General features: G+C 39.7%; 1 protein-coding gene across 4 annotated transcripts in view; it reads left to right on the forward strand.

Moving 5' to 3' along the window:
* Window positions 1–16,627, forward strand: part of TRPC7 (transient receptor potential cation channel subfamily C member 7) — a 106,400-nt gene that overhangs the window by 60,256 nt on the left and 29,517 nt on the right. For all 4 annotated transcript variants that reach the window (XM_054079646.1, XM_054079645.1, XM_054079648.1 and 1 more), the window contains exons 3-4: window positions 1,451–1,633; window positions 15,329–15,493. In XM_054079646.1, coding sequence (XP_053935621.1) covers window positions 1,451–1,633; window positions 15,329–15,493 — 348 coding nt within the window. The remainder of the gene's footprint in view (window positions 1–1,450; window positions 1,634–15,328; window positions 15,494–16,627) is intronic.

Consider the following 16,627-nt stretch of genomic DNA (forward strand, 5'->3'; position numbering starts at 1 on the left):
CCCAGCCCTTCTCCCCAACCTCTTCTCCTACACACCTATCAGAAATGGCATCATCCCATCTCTGCAGGAATGCTCAAATCTTAGCCCTGAAGGGCTTTCTGGTTTCCTCCAACTATTGAAACTCTTTTGGCTGAGCAAAACATCTTTTCGTAGCCTTCAGCATACAGAGCAGCAAAGTTGGGGGGCACAGACACACACATTAGAAGCAACCACAAACCTATGACAAAGTTATTAAACAAACTGTCCAAAGAAATTCAGTCACCTGTAATAACATCATATTTTAGACAGTGCTCTTCTATCTAATCATTAATTGTTTCCACAGTGCTTTGAGATCTTTGCCTAAGAAGGAAAGCTTATACTTTGCTATGTGTAAATGTTAGAATTAATCATTTAGGAAATAGAAGAATACAAAGCCAGGTTACTCTTATCATTTCATCAAAGTCAGGTTTAACTATCTTCTTTTTTTGGCTGCTGGCTTAATTAGATAAGCTGCTGAATTTAATTAACTCATCAAACCTAATTTGAAGAGATCTCTCAAGTCAGTAAGAGCTTGTCTTCTGCTTGTTATTTCTATTTGTTGCGTTGAGTCTTTAATATCACCATTTTGTTAGGATGTTAATGGTAGCCTTAATTGTGTTCTAATTTACTGTATTTATTCAGATGGCGGCATTTTCCTCATTTTTTTTTAAGTGTCAGCATGTGAAAATCAATCTCAATTTAATTTAAGGCAGTGAAATGGCTCTTCTAGTCCTCTATCAAGTCAGCTACATGCTATCTCTTTTCCCAAAAGCGTAATTTAGGTTTGCAAGGTGAAATTATTTCATAGGAGATCATGTTGAGCTTCTGGAGCCACATTTCTTGGAGAAGCATTATGGCAAAAATGATCCTCTGGATGCTCTTTTGGGACTGTTTAACCAAATTGGTAGGGAATAAATTTTAAATTAAAATTGGTATTACAACTATATAATTCATTTGAACACATCTGCGTGTGATGCTCCAGCTTGTTGTAGCAGTCCGAAACTCCTTGAAAGTTCCTAAAGAACTGTTAGCAAAGAATCTGAAGTGTAAACTTTGCTGTAGATTTTAACCCATTAGCAGGGTGTTTGTTTGGTCATATTTTCACCTGTCTCAAAGAGACACCGTAACAAAGAGGAGACATCAAACGATCACATAAAATCAGGATTTCCCTATTTATTGTTCTGTGAAGCGTGGTTTATTGTAATGTAAACTGTGCTGCTGGTAGAAGCGTTGCTGAATAAGTCTGAGGAGTTTGTGCGTAATGAACAGGTAGCTACATCCTGGGTCAAATCAAGTGCTTTCTTACTGTTCCAGCCAGGAGTTTTGCAGAAATAACCTTGCTCGCAATTACTCTCTCTGTTTTTGTATGTTTGTTCGAGACATGCTTTCGAGTACAGAATGAAATAACTCGTTTTTCTCCCTTTTCCCTTAGAACGACTACAGGAAGCTATCTATGCAATGCAAGGACTTCGTCGTGGGGGTGCTCGACCTGTGCAGAGACACTGAAGAAGTAGAGGCTATTCTGAATGGAGATGTGAACATACACCTGTGCCCTGAGCACCACCGCCCAAGTCTGAGCAGGATTAAACTTGCTATTAAATACGAGGTCAAAAAGGTAAGCTATTTTTTTTTTTTTTAGTCCTTGGTGGATATATCTTCGCATCTTAAATTGTACTTCCTTGATGTCACCTGGAAAATAGTAAATGAGAGAGAGATTTCAGTGGGACCGGGACTATACCTTGAATTTTGTTGTTTTATTGCCTGGTTTTCATTTTCTCCCATACTTTAACGTGGAGGTGGATATTTGCAAGGGACACATTACAGCAGATATGGCATTTGTTTTAAAGTGATAGACAGGAAAGTGTAGATGACCGAAGGGACTGCACAAAGTGCACAGTGCTTCTTGTATGGGTTGTGACTATGAATCTCTGAAGACTTCAGCAGGCTCCAAGAGATGTTGTCCTACCAAACAGAAGCACTTCCTGCACTGTGATTTACACGAAGGTGAGGGATGAACCCAGCAGATGCTATGGCATATTTGGCCACAAATTATTAAAACGGAGAATTTAGTCCTGATCTTACTATTCCCAAACCATCTGTCTTTCCTTGAAACTAGATCTTCTGCTTAGGCTGAAGAAATAGCTGGAGTCCAGAGACCAGTCTCCTGTCTCGCCACCTCTCAAATGCTACGTGAGCTTTGATTCACATTATGGTGTAGTCTCCAAAGCCACTTGTAACAATCAAAAATGTTAATTTTGCTTCAGAAAGAACACATTAAAACTATAGCAACTTTGGCATAGTCGAGAGCCTTTACTGTAGTGCAATGGAACGTGGCATTTAAATTGAAAAACAAAAAAAAGTTTTGTAGTTCTATCATTTGTGAATTGAATGATTGGATTTGATGATCTTAAAAGCCTTTTTGCAACATAAACTATGGTATGATTCCATGATTTTATTCAGAATTAGATCAAAACCTCAAAAAACAGTTTCTGATTGACTTGGAATTTTGAGTTCTTTGAAAGCATGTAAATACAGATAAACTCTGATTAAAAAAATGATAGATTCTCCCTCTCCTAAAGCTCCAGTTCCATATTCTGAGTTCATATTTCCACCAAATTTATGAGTGAGAAGGAAGATGCGTGTTTTGAGGAGAAACGTAGTGATATATAAAGATTGATTTACTTTTAGAGGTATTTTAAGCACACGTTCAGCTTTACAGAAGTATGTTGTGTGAATGGAAAATTTGATTCTGGCAAAACCTAGGCCTGGGTGGTCCCTATTAATTGCTCCTACAATATGCATTGATGGAAACTGGGCTTCTGCTGCAGGATTCGAATAGCGTTCCAAATTTTCAAGCTAACATCTGCTCTCTCTTTCCCCCCCCAAGCCACCACCTGCTTCAGTTTGCTTCTTGACTGTGTGGCTCTGCTGGCTAGAGAAGGTCTTTTCCTGTTATGAAAGCCATTAATTAAAGAGAATCCTAAAATTCCTATTTGAAATTAATCGCTTTCATGCAGGAGCACATGGTATGGTGCCAAATATTTCCTCCAAGGATGTTGTGGGTCTGCATCCTTCCATCACCAAAACCCATCAGAACATCTCAGTTCACTGTTAGTTAGGTGCCCTCCAACAACCTGGGTCAAGTTGAGTTCCCGCAGCTGTTGCTTTGGTAACGGGCGGCCAGATTTGCTCCCGTGATCGCTTGGAAAATGAACTCATCTAAAAGACCCTGATGGCACTCCATCAAGGAATAGTCCCCAGTGACCCATGGTCTGAGAATTATCATGAAGATGATCAGAACCTTAAGCCTTCTCGATGTATGAAGTCTTCTGCATTATTTTGCTTATTTACTCTATTTGTGTCATCCTTTAGATAGCAAGACCATTAGTGGGAGCTGAATTGCTGTTGGTTATTGTACTGCTTTGAGCATGTTTATCCCAGCTTAGTGGGTTCCAGAGGAATATTTTCTTAATTTCTTACATTTTATATAAGCGCATTATTTCACAGTGCGTGAACGCTGACCTAAAGCATCTGTGGTAGGTCATATACAGTTGGTCTTTTTACTTATAAATACCTTCCTACAAATACTGAGCATCCTTTCTGGATCACAGCAACCTGTTACTGGTGATAACTGTTAAGCTAATTACAGAGCATAAGCATGAGCATTTGTCAACCTCATATTGACTCTCAGGTTAGCATCTCCGAATAATCTTTTCAGCAGGCTGTGTACGTGTTTGTGTGTAAGATGAGCATTTAACTGCTAACTCGAAAGTAAGATTGTTTCATTTGTAGGAGGCAGAGACACCGTAAGATAAATGGCTTTGCTTATTGGCAGTGACTTATGATAATAGACTGATATTTATCACGCTTGCTGAACAAAGACATTGTGTTATGGTAACACAGTAACGATTTCCAGAAGAGACAATAGATTTCAAGTGCAAGTTTTTTAATCCAGTTGAGAGACATAGGCTTGTGTTTAAAACCCCTGTGCTGAAATCTACTTTCATTTTAAGACAATCCTATAACAGAGAGGGGTGAGATGGAGGGTGAATTATTATACCTATTTAATTAATCAATTCTTGGGCAAAATCTGTAAATTTCAAGTCACTTTTTCTAAGCAAACGCAATGATTCATAGGCCTAATGGGGATCGCATGTGACACAGTGGGAAAAGCAGACGGAGGGAGGCACACCCAGTGATTTCCCACCCACGGAGCCCAAACCCCATCCCTTGGTTTGACAGCACTACCTGTCCAGCTCTGGGAGCTCGGATGTGGGTGGCTCTGACTCTCGCAGGAATAGTCCGAGCGATGTGGAGTCCTTTCCATTTTTTTTACCTGCATTCTAGAACGGGAATAACACAGAAATAGTTGTGTTTGCCATTTTTTGTTGTCCTGGAAGTTTATTTGGCAGGGTAGGACTAATGAATGGACTACAGCTGTGCTTGCCACCCCTGCTACTGCAACCTCCACACCTTTATTATTAGCACAATGACAATTTTATATTACCAATCATGGCAAGGTCTTGATGAATCAAATAAATAAGGATTCATTTACCTAAATAAGCACAGAGCTCCTGAAGTAATTTATATTCGTTCTTTTCATAAACAGCAAGAAGAATCTTAGACATGACAACTTCAGGGGCTTCATAATGGTCTAAGAAAATAAAAGAGGCATTAGTTGTTACAGGATTTTTAAATTAAGTTAGTATCAAGGGTAATATTTACATTCACATCTGAAATTTTAAGAAACGTTTCAATTTAAAAAAAAAAAATCTATTTCTACCATTAGCTTCTTAATTCACATTTATATGTTAGTACTCTAAGTGCCTACAGTAGGCTTTCTTTGAGGAAAATTTGTATTGAAAATTATTATTTAATACTCATAATTTTACATTTAGAGCTGCTGATGTACTTTGTGTTTTATCAGACTTGTATTCCATAGTCTGGGAAAGATGTCGAGGGCTCCCATTTTCAGGCAGGAGAACAATTGCATCTGCAGAGCTTCCTCAGGACTCTGCACAAACTTCTAAAAACTTCCCCACTCTTCTATATTTCTCTGTTACTTCCTTATCCTCACAATGGAAATATGAGGGTGACACAGGTTCTCCCTGTGTGTGAACACATTTCTAATTAAGCCAAGGTGTGATTTCTAGCAGTGAAAGGCATAAGTGTACAAAAGCTGTCTTGGACAACTCTGTCTTGGACATATCCCTTGGACAGCCAATAGTGAGAAAACACGGGATCTGATGTACCACAACAAAACTATTTTACTGGTGTTTATCAGCTTTAAAGAGCACTTCATATTTTCTGTTCTTGTTTTTGTCTGCACTTCTATGCTCCTTTCTTGTCATCCTTTAATGCTGGCAAAGGTTCTGTATGTCAACATTTACCTTTAGGTCTAAAGCTGTTGCTTCTCTGTAGGAGGTGACATTCATTCTCTTTCTTTCCAAATGTCAGAATTATTGTTGCTGTGTTCTTGTAATTGCAAAAGTTAAGTAACCACCTCCATTTTCTCAGTTAGCAGCTCAGTTCATAGCCAGCACAAAGCCAGAACACCTTTCTCTTTCACGAGTTTTAATTTAATTAACAGTAAGGCATACAAATCGGGTTTGAAAAAAAAAATTAATAAAATTTAAAAAGAAGACCAGATGGCTGTGTAAATCCTATTTAATAGCGAGCTGGAACAGGAACTTTTCTCATAACTGTATTATTAATAATTAACATATGGAGGATGCTCCAAACAGAATACTCATGGCTACATTAGATTATAATTTTTCACTTCATTGGTCACGCGACTCAGTTACTCGAGGGCATGAGAAGTCCCATCTCTCAGCAACTGCTGCAGCAACCTGTGCACCCTGTTCATTTGCTCAGAGGACGCGGTGTCACCCTGCACAATATCTTGCACTTTAAAAGCCTTTCAAGGTGCTTTTTACCATTGACTGGGGTCCTACGTGCAGCGTTTCCACCCCACGTGGGAGCCGAGTTTAGTCCCTGAATGGGCAAAAGAACTGCTCTGCTCCTGCTGAGCAGACGGTTTTCCCCCCTCAGAAGCCTCATTAGCCTTAACACAAACTCAAACTTACATTTCAATAACACTGCAAAACATTTTGGCTTCATAGCTTTCCGAGCTGTGTAGGTTACGGAAAATCTCTCTTGCAGTTCTTTGTCCTTCTTAGGGACAAAATTAAGTTTAGAACTTTCCTATGGGATGAATATTGATGTTTCTGTACCCCAGAGGTGGTAGAATGCACAGATATAGCTTGAAAAAGCACAGACTTCTGTTTTACCATCTAAATGCGAAGCCTCAAGGAGAAGAACTCCTCAAAAAGAAGGCTGTCAGGAAATTAGCTTTGTCCTTTTTTTTTCTGCAATCCCTGGTTAATACTTTTTTTTCTTATCTTGGGTTTCAGGAATGTTTAACTGAGGTCTTGGAGTCGTTAATGGCTTGGACCATGATGGTGGGATGAAAAGTGTCTCTTGTCCCCATCACTGGAGAGGCAGTTAATGCTCTATGAATGTAATGTAATTTCTATGTGAACAGTAGGAACACTGTGGTCATTCTGAACTCCTAAGCTTATCCACGCATTTTTTCTTTTTATTTTGCTAATAGCGTATTGCAGGCATTTTATCAGAGATTGGAAAGGGAAGGAGTTACTCCCCTTCCTCACAGAAAAGTGTTTCTATATTTCCAAGTATTTCATTAACAAGGTTCCTTCCTCCTGCTAAAATCTGTGGTTCTGATGATTTCCTTTTGCCCAGATGTTTTAATTTCTTTTCCAAGATGAATCTCATTTTGTTATTTCCTGCCCATCCATCCATCCATCCTCTCAAGGCTTAAATGAATCAGTTCTCCATCCTGAGTGGTGTTCGCAATATTCCCAATTTACTGTAATATGCAGGCTTAATTATTTTCATTTGCAAAGTGTCACAGGGTCTTAGATGTCCATCAAGGCATTGACAAGAGAGTATGGGAACACATCAAATCCATTGCATGGCTTTCCATCACAGACGAAAGGACTTAAAATTACCTTTATTAATAATAAAATTCTCTTAGAAAAGAGCAATTAATATGATCTGCTATAAACCTGACCTTAGTTGCCCCCAATTATGGCTTCATCTATCTCCCCATAGCCAGCATGCCTGCTAATGTAGGTTTTTGGTGGGAAGTCACATGAGGACAAATACAACCGCTTAAAAAAAATTCAAGTGACCGAGGGAATTTTCCTGAGCAGCATTCAGATTTGTGTGTCTGCATGGACACTGACCCTGGGTGCATCTCTCCTCTGTGGGGCTCTTGCCAAACCCCTGTAGGTGTCTACATTTGAGTACTTTTTGGGGACTTTATACCTTTCTCTCCATCAGCTCTGCTGGGGCTGAAACCATCTTCATGGTGGACATCTGAGTCCCAGCATCAGCCCAGCCTTTCCTCACTATGTAGCTAAGGGAAAGTGATTTTCTGACTCTCCTGGGTGAGGAAGAGTTTATAGCATTTTAAATTTCTTCTTCTGTGCCCACTATGGAGGGTTTTTTTTCAGAGACACCAAAGGGACCATGTTGTTCATTAACTTTTTATTGTGGCGTGTTTTCAGATGAATAATGAAATAATAGGTATTTTTAGGTGATTTTGATTCTGCACAGATATGAAAATGCTGGAATGTTAAAAACTAGGGCTTCCAATTAATTTGCTTGTTTTCAGATAAATAATTCACTGATAAGATTTCTTCTTACATGTAAAACATGGAGAAATGAAACAGTAGCAACGAATCGCTTCCAAAATCATGCAGCCCTCCAGAATATGAAACAGAAGTTTGCTCAGGAGCCAAACACCTTATTCGCTTCCTTACAGAAGAGTGCTTAGCACAAAAAACCAACTTTTGTCCTTATATCCAAGAAGTAAAACTGTAAAGAAACTTTAGGCAGAACAAGATTTAAGCTGAACCAATGAAATAATTTGTACTAAACTCTATATTTTCTAGTTACACACCTGAAATATTTCAGACTTAATTTTATATAACATGAGTTGAAGATGTACCAGAACAAAAAGCAATCGTCTTCCATTCCTTCCACTACTAAGAGGGTTATTAATTCTGTGTTTTCCCTCAGCAATAGGAAGCATTTCTGCCAATAAGCAAATTGTATTTGAAATAGTCCTGGCAGTTTTATTTATCCCATTACTTTTGTTTTCTATTAGACTAATTTGTTTAGTAGTGTTTTGTGCCTGTTCATCATTCTGGTGCCTGGTCAAATCCTGTTTTCATCCACATCGGTCATTCAAACGGGAACGTGTCATCTCCTTTACAGAGTTGTGCCACGCAGGTGGCTTTAGGGAATTCAGCAGTTGGGGTGCTGGGATAACCTTCAGTGCCTCGTTTCTGTCTTCTTGTCACCTTTGCCGAGTAAGATCCCAGTCCTGTTAATGTATTCACCTTTTTGGCAGAGAGATGAAGATCCATTCCAAAAACCTCACTTGCTTTTATAGAGTAGACTGAATCTCACAAAAGAGAAGTGTTTATAAACTGCAGCTATAATAAAGTATTCAAAAGTACTCAGTAGTATTCAAAATGAGAATTTTGGATTAGATAACTTGTGTCAACAGGCAAGGGGACTTAAATAATGAATTTCCATTAAACTGGGGGATATGTGAGCATTTGGGATTTACTACAAGCATGTATTTTTTGGTTAGGAGAGGTGCATGTGAGAGGTTTTACACAAGATGTAATTCATTAATAAAACCATAATAAATACCTGCGGTTTAATACCTTAAAAGTAACTCAGCACCTGAGGTTGCACAATTTAGTTTTATTTTGTCCCAATAATTCCAAGTTATCTGAGCTCTGCCTACAAATATAAAGCTTTTCCCTTTGCCACCAGGTTTATAAATTCTGATATCAGACTCCCGATACCAGGTCTGAATATTCACTGAGACAAAGATCATCTATGGGATGAGTAAGAACCTCATGAATATGTGTGTGATACCATTAGACAGTCAAATGAACCCCAGGGACAGAGGGAAAGATGAAGAAATCTTCCGGGCAGGGCTGTTTCCTTGCTTCATATTCTCTGTGCGCATCTGCAGGCACTGCGCTATCTCAGAGGATCTTTTCTCACGCAGTGTTTATGCTGTGGTCAGATCCCATTGAAGCGATTCTTGATCCATTGGATTTTTTTCATCTGAGTTGGACAGGATTCCATAGACGTCTTTTTGGCTTCTGAATGAAGAAATTTGGACCTGCTGATTTACTCTGCTTTGTAAGGTTACTCTGCCTCAAAGCGCTTTAAAAACTGGCTTGTGGCCATGCACAGAATTTAACAATAATTAAAGCAGGTCTCTTTAGTGGAAAGGTGATATTCTCACAGCATGGATATTATTTTTCACTCATAAATAATAGGGCAAGTAGTTTTCTCCTTCTTAAATTTTCTACAGTTTTACTTGCACTCCTTATCAGTCACAGCAGCAAACGGTGAGCCAAGTTCCAGCCATATTTACCCTCTGACAACCTCGTTTGTCATCATTTAGTCGCACAAGAACCGCTAAAGGCAGATTTTATTATTTTTTTTTTCCTGCAGTCCAGATTATGAAGTAAATATATTACAGCCCATCTGTTAAGGTGTCTCAGAATAGCTTCTTCAAAACAAAGGGCTCTTTGTTCTCTTGGAGGTTCACAGAACAGAGTCCAAGTTGAAGATAAGAAGAGGCACAGGCATATATTGCCCTTTTCCTGGGCTGTGTATTTCCTAGCAAGCCTCAGTAATTTCCACTGAGGTCTGTTGTCCCATGCTCTGTTTCAGGTGAAATGGCTTTGCAAGTTAGGTGGATCTTTCACAAGATCAAAACTGTTATGACACACTTCTCATGTTTGAGTGCTTTATTTTTTTCAAAAAAAAAAATCTTTTCAGTTCAATATTTTATTTAGTGTAAATCCAGATTCTTTATTTAGGTTTCAAGTCTTAAAAATGCCTAAAATATCGAAGGAATCCTCAAAACTAAAAAACAGTTTAAAAGCAAAGTAATGATATTTTGGTTTAATATTTTCACAGCCTTTCTTCTTCTGGTGTGGGCATGCGTTTACCCTTTAATTCGTCTGTTCCTCTTTGGTGAAATGGCAGTGTTAGTTTTTACCCTTCGGGGAACAGCAGTAATATCCTGCTTCCACCTTTCCATGAATTTCTTCTCTCGCTGCTGATGTTTGCTGATACTCCCAGAGCATCTTCAGCGAAAGGATGGTTTCATAGCCCCTTTGATGAGGGTTTCACTGGGAGAAACACGACACTGCCTGTGCAGAGGAAGAGAGGGTCAAGCCCAGCTTTTTGTCCCGTTGTTGCTCTGGTTTGGCTGAGGCACAGCACCACTGCTGAGCAGATGCCAACTCACCCTCCAGACCAGGGCTGGCTGTGGTCCATTGGGGTTTTTCCTACACGTAGATCCCTGCAGGAGCGTTCTTCCCATGCTCCCTGATGGCATCCCTGGCAAAATGGGAAAAGCCACATGAATAACCCACTTGGTGCTCCCCTCGTTTTCCCTTGTAATTCAGCAGCACGAGGTGACGACCGACTCTAATGAGTCACCAAAATGCTTTTGACTTTTTTTTTGCTAGGATCTGGGGCACTTGAAGCCTTACACACCCAACCAGGGGTTTCTGTGGGCAGGAGCTGCAGCTTAGAACTTGTTAATCTTTCTTGAATTTAAGAACTTGTTAATCTAGGCTTAAGCCTAGATCAAAAGGCAGATGTTTAATAATGAACCCAGAAAGGTTGTTCGAAAAGCCTGAATACAGGTAAGATGATGGAAAGAAAAATGGCTCTCCCTGCCAGTGTCTCTTACTGAAGTTCTTCTAAATCTATTCAGCTCTTTTTCTAGCTCTACTCACCAATTAAACACATGATGCTCACCTGAACTCCGGCTCTTGTTGGCTGGGGTTCGCCAGCATGTGTTACAAGTCTTATAGCGAAGGGATGAGCTGGAGAGGACACCACAGGGGTACCTCTGCAAAAACAGGACATTAAATTCACAAGGCTGCATTGTTAGTTCTGGCATGCAGGTTTTTAAGTGTTTTCACTGGTCCACTGATGAGTTTTTCCTTCCTTTCTTTCCTTTTGGTCCTTGGCTATTGAGTGTAAGGTGCATTAGCAGAGCAAGATGATTCTCGGTGAGTGGTTAATTCTTTTGCCTTAATGGTAGATTTCTGCATTTGTAAGTGAATTAGAATTATTTTAGTAATTAAAAAAAGATAGGATTTTTTCTGCATGACTAATTCCAGTCATTTGAGTTTGATCTCTGTCTTTTACCTGTCTTGCCATAAATTTCCTATTTCTACTGACAGCATTTTTCTGTCCAAGATAGGTATCTTTTTCCCCTTTTTTTTTTATCTGTTTGATATTTGAGCATTGTCTGACACTCTCAAGAATTTCCAGAGGTTTTGTCACCTGCCTGCGGCTTATCTGTTACCTTCCACAGGATGAGAGAGATGCCCTTCAGGTAGGGAGCATGGAGTATATTGTACAGGTGGTTTAAACGGTGCACAACCACTGACAGCTTAGGCAACCACCACACGAAAACTGAACAGCACCAGTAACCCAGGTCCTCATCACAGGGTCTTTCTCTGTCCAATATAATAGAAAATAAAAAATGAATGTCTCTATTACAGTGTTTTCTATCAGAACTTCCTGTACAGTTATAGAGCTATGAAGGTACTTTATTGTCTGTGCAGTGAAACTCATGCATTTTTGAACGAGTAACTGGGGAAAAAAATCTCATGCTCTGTCACAGGAGCTGTGAAGTTTTTCCCACAGTGGACATATATGATAGACTACGAGAAAGAGCTGTCGTACATCAAATTAGATAGCAATGTGGAGAAGTTATCATTCCATATTGCATCCACAGTGGTCTAAAACATTCTCTTTAGTTCTCTGTGTGAAACAGTTCCTTTGGACTCTTTCGATTCCCACTGAAGGTTTTGAGACGTTTTTTCCTTTTTCTAGGCAAATACAGTAGCTTTTGGAGGTGTCAATACTTTCCTCTATCTTTCTGTGGCTTTCAAAAAATCCATCTTGGGAGCATCATTATTTAAGCCATCTCCTCAGATTGATGTGTGATTTTACTTTTCTTTTAGCCTTTTTTTAACTTATAAAAAAAAAAAAAAGTGTAGCTGATAGGCTGGAGGGAAATACAATTTTCTTCCTAAATACCAGCGTTCCGCATGGTATAAGGAAAAACCACTGCCATCTACTGGGGTCCCTGTGCCATGGGCTCAGAAAAGCTGCCACTGCGCTTTCTGAATGCAGAAGCATTGGAAAACATCTTGCTTGAGCTCCCAGATCCTGATGCGTTTACCTTTATCAGTGTAAAGAACTCACTCTGCCCATGAGATAAAGCTTTTAAAGGGCTCTTCTTGTAGCTGCACAACTCCTTCCACTGCCGGTGCTTCCTTTCCAAGGAGCAATATCTTGTCTTGTGGCACAGCCCTGGCCACGCTGGTCTTGTTGCAATGCTTTTCGCCTTTCTGTTTTTCTGGGATACAACACAGGAGCAGCCACAGTTGGCCCCTAAAGGCTCCTAGCCCATTTTCCAGTACTGATGAAAGGGAAATAGCATTTAATAGTAACTTAGAAAAAACATCACACCTTATATCACTATTTTCATTACACTTCGAAGCATTGTGCCTCAAAGCTTTTGTCTCAAGTACGGTTCTTTGCTATGCCTGTGACACTGAGAAAAGCATTAGTGTAATCTTTGACTGGGCGTCAGTGCCTGTTCCCAGAAAAGAGAGAAAGATAAATGGCTCTGTAACGTCTGTGATGAGATCTAAGATCAACTTCTGAAGTTTTGATAGAGACAGGGTTGGTATTGTCCAAGGGTCGCTGCATATTTCATTAATATCTGGTGGAGCAAACACAATGAAAAACTGTACTGCTTGCTATAAGCAAATAATAGATCAAAACTAATTTATCCTTCTGATCCTGATCTTATTTTTCCCTCATTTTTGTAATAATCGGAGTAAGATGAGCATCATCAAGGCTCTATGTCGTGCTGATAGTCTTTATTGCCTTGAAGAAAATAAATTGTTCCAATGAGCTGGGTTTTATGGGAACTCCTCTTCAATTTTTTGATATTTGTATTTTCATTGTAGCCGTTCCCAGACAGAGTGAAACAATGAACAGATTAAAATGTCTGATGAATTCTCTGAAATGCCAACCAGCAAAAGTCTTTGACTGTCTCATTGCCAAGGACAACTGAATTTCTTTGTCTGAATCAATTCTCATAATGCGATGAACAATTACAAGAGCAGGAGGAAGCCTGGCTGTAGCTTTGCCATTTCATCTCAGAAGTCTCTACATCGACCAGTGTAATTTTCCTTTGCACGAGTTGCTAAAATTGTTGTTGAATTCATCATACCAGAAAATAAAATTTACAGAGGGAATCAGTTCTCTGTCCAGCTTCCTTCCAATTCATCTTTCTGTCCATTTGCCGGAATGATGAAAAGCCCCAGCAGTGTTAGCACAAACATAAACACTGAGCTTTAGGAAATGTCTCCTTCCAATACTGCTGTCACCACCTTAGCCTTAAATGTTAAATGCTCAGAATGACTAGGGCTGGTGATTTATAGATTATCTTTTTTGGAAACTTTCTTTTTCTTGAAAGCAGCTTAAAAGAAAGCATATTAATATATGATTATTTCCAGGAAAACGCATCTAAAGGCAAAAGAGGTTGAAAGTACTTATCAAATGTCTTCATTCTGTTTGATTTATTCAGTGGAAGTGGTAGTCTTATTTTCTATTTTTTCTGTTTGAGAAATGATGGCCCCAAAGCCTAATACATCTAAAGAAGCACATTTTAAATAGCTGTTAACGTGCTATTAAAGAAGGAAATGCGCTATACCACAGCAATCCCAATTACCATGCAACTGTATTTCATTCTACAGTAGCCATAAACCCATCATTAAACCCGGAGTAACAGTTTTGTTATTATGCAAACATCTAGAAAAGACTCCATTAAATTCCCAATTTGATCATCATTTCACAGATAGTGAGGATGAAAGCACAGTTTGAGTTTTCTCTGCTTTTCAGTCCCAATAAAACTAGAGACTACAGCTGAAATCCCAGGTACTGGCTGCAGCCGAAAGGGCTGAAGCAGAGCGGGGAGACAGCGGCCAGACGTGGTCCAAGCCCACCCTGCCAGGCAGAGGCAAGGGCAGCCACGAAGCCCCCTCGTAACCTCTGCTTTCCTCCTCTCTCAAACTCCTTCATCCTCCCTCTCACCTCTGGAAAGTTATTATTTTTTTTTTTCAAAACAGTGGAGAATATTGTCTCTCTTAAGCACAATTATTCACCCACAAAACATGTATGAAGCACTCAGTTCTGCTAATGCAATCAGCTACATTAGCAACGTTTTTATTTTTCGTTTTATCTTTCAGTTATTTTGCCTTTTAAGTATCTGTCTTTGTGATTAAAAATAGTCACATTATAAATTCAATCACTCTGAAAAACAATAAGAAATAAAGAAGTTTAATCTTTTATTATAAAACTCTTCCGTGGGATTCAGAGATGCTGTAATTGTGCCATTAAGAAAACGCCTTTTCCATTTGTCTGCTGCTCGCCTTTTCTTTTCCCTCTGCACAATAAACTGAAGACGAGTCTCAGTTACGGGATACAAAACACGTACGTTCTGTACCAGAGTACAACAGCTTTTCCTTCTGCTTTTAAATGTGCCTTTTTGTCCGATCAGTAAAGAATGAGCTGTCACTTTTTGAAAGGTAATCTGAGATAAAGCATTTAAAGTAGCAAAATACCAACCAGACCTCTTCCAGTTTACAGAAGAACCGTACAGAATGATTCACTTTGGGTCTGTATGCAGTGAATGGAACAATGTGATATTAGTGCTGTGTTGAGCTGCTGTTTCAATGGCCCGTGTCTTTAGGAAGATATCAGAGGGTTTTTTCATCTTGACATCAAAGTGCCTCTCTCTGCCTTTTCTGAATCTCAGTGTAGACTGTCTCAGATATAAATGCCGACCCTGCAGAGGCACTTTGTCCATCTTGGCCATTTGTGGATGATAGGTTTTGGCCTAGAGAGTGTGCTGTGTAGCAATATTTTATCTAAAGAAGACAAGAAGCAGCAAAGAAACACATTGTGCTGATACCTGGGGATTTTGGGTGCCTGGCTTGCAGTTTTCTGTTTGTGACACCATAAGTCGTGTTGGACAACAAAGACATGCCCTATCTCGCTCCACTGGCAAGTTCAGCAGGTTATTCACTGAAACCTCACTCTCTCCAGGCAATGCTAGATACCTCTGTTTCTGCTTGTCTTACAGTTTGTTGCTCACCCCAACTGCCAACAGCAATTGCTCACCATGTGGTATGAAAATCTCTCAGGCCTACGGCAGCAATCCATAGCTGTGAAGTTCCTGGCTGTCTTTGGGGTCTCCATTGGCCTGCCCTTCCTCGCAATAGCCTACTGGATCGCTCCCTGCAGCAAGGTACAAGCTCATTAAGGTGCATGTTTTTTTATGGTCATCTCTATCCAGGGCCTGGAATATTCACATGTGTTTCTATAGCACTGTTGGGAAAGTAATGGATGCAGTCCTCTAAGAGTGCCCCAGAGGACAGCAAACTTGAGGTGTTGTTTGGTATACACAAATGGAATTATTACGTATGGTTTGAGGTTCCTCTTCACCAGTAATAAAGGACGGGTAGTAGGGGAAGTAACCACTGAGGCGGTCGGTGACAAAAATGTGAATAGGTTCAATAAAAAAATGGATAGGACATAATGGCATGGAAATAGGGTCAAGAAAGAATAGAACCACCAAAATAGGGAATAAATAAATGAGTGGATCTTATCTACACTTTCAGCTAACTCAGATGTTTAAACTCTTGTGCCTTTTATGCACTTTTTTGTTTCAGGCTCCTCCCTTCCTCAGGGCTCCTTTCTTACCTTTCCTTCCTCTTCTAGATCCTGCATTTTTAGTTAGTGGAGCATTATTACGGCATCTGGGCCTCAAACTCTGGCAAGCCCCGGGGGACAGCTTTAGTGCTGCAGCGAAGACTGGACTCAGTGATACAGTCTTTACAGTTCTGAGGGAAAAGATTATGAAACATGGAAAATTGCTGTACTTAAATTCAACTGTGGTATCTCACAGCATCAGATGGAGCAGGGGAGTTTAGCCAAGACCTAGAGGTCAAAGGACCAGAGCCAGCCACCAGCTTAAGTAAAAGCTTGAGTTGTCTGTGGTATGAAATTTGTGGTGAGATTTACATCCTGAAAGAGTCCACTCAAGTAAGCAGAGAGAAATAGATGCATGGCTGAGTGATAAATAGATTTTTCACTACTCTTGCGTAGAAGAAAGGGGTGGCAGGGAAGAAGATCATTTCCCATTCAGCAATAACCAGCAATGTCATCCATTACACGGTGGATGTCTTCAGCAGGAGGCTTATCGGGGTACTTAAATTTGATCAAAATGACCCCTGGCACTGGTGATTTATTCAGTCTTGAAAGCATCTTCTCCCATTTCCTTTAAAAGCCAGTGAGAAATCCTTTCTAAATTTGTCAAACCCAAGAAATTATTAATCCATGGAAAGACTATAATTTGAAAAGATATATGATGTTGCAATCA

Source organism: Cuculus canorus, chromosome 14 (genome assembly GCF_017976375.1).
Source record: "Cuculus canorus isolate bCucCan1 chromosome 14, bCucCan1.pri, whole genome shotgun sequence".
NCBI lineage: Eukaryota > Metazoa > Chordata > Aves > Cuculiformes > Cuculidae > Cuculus > Cuculus canorus.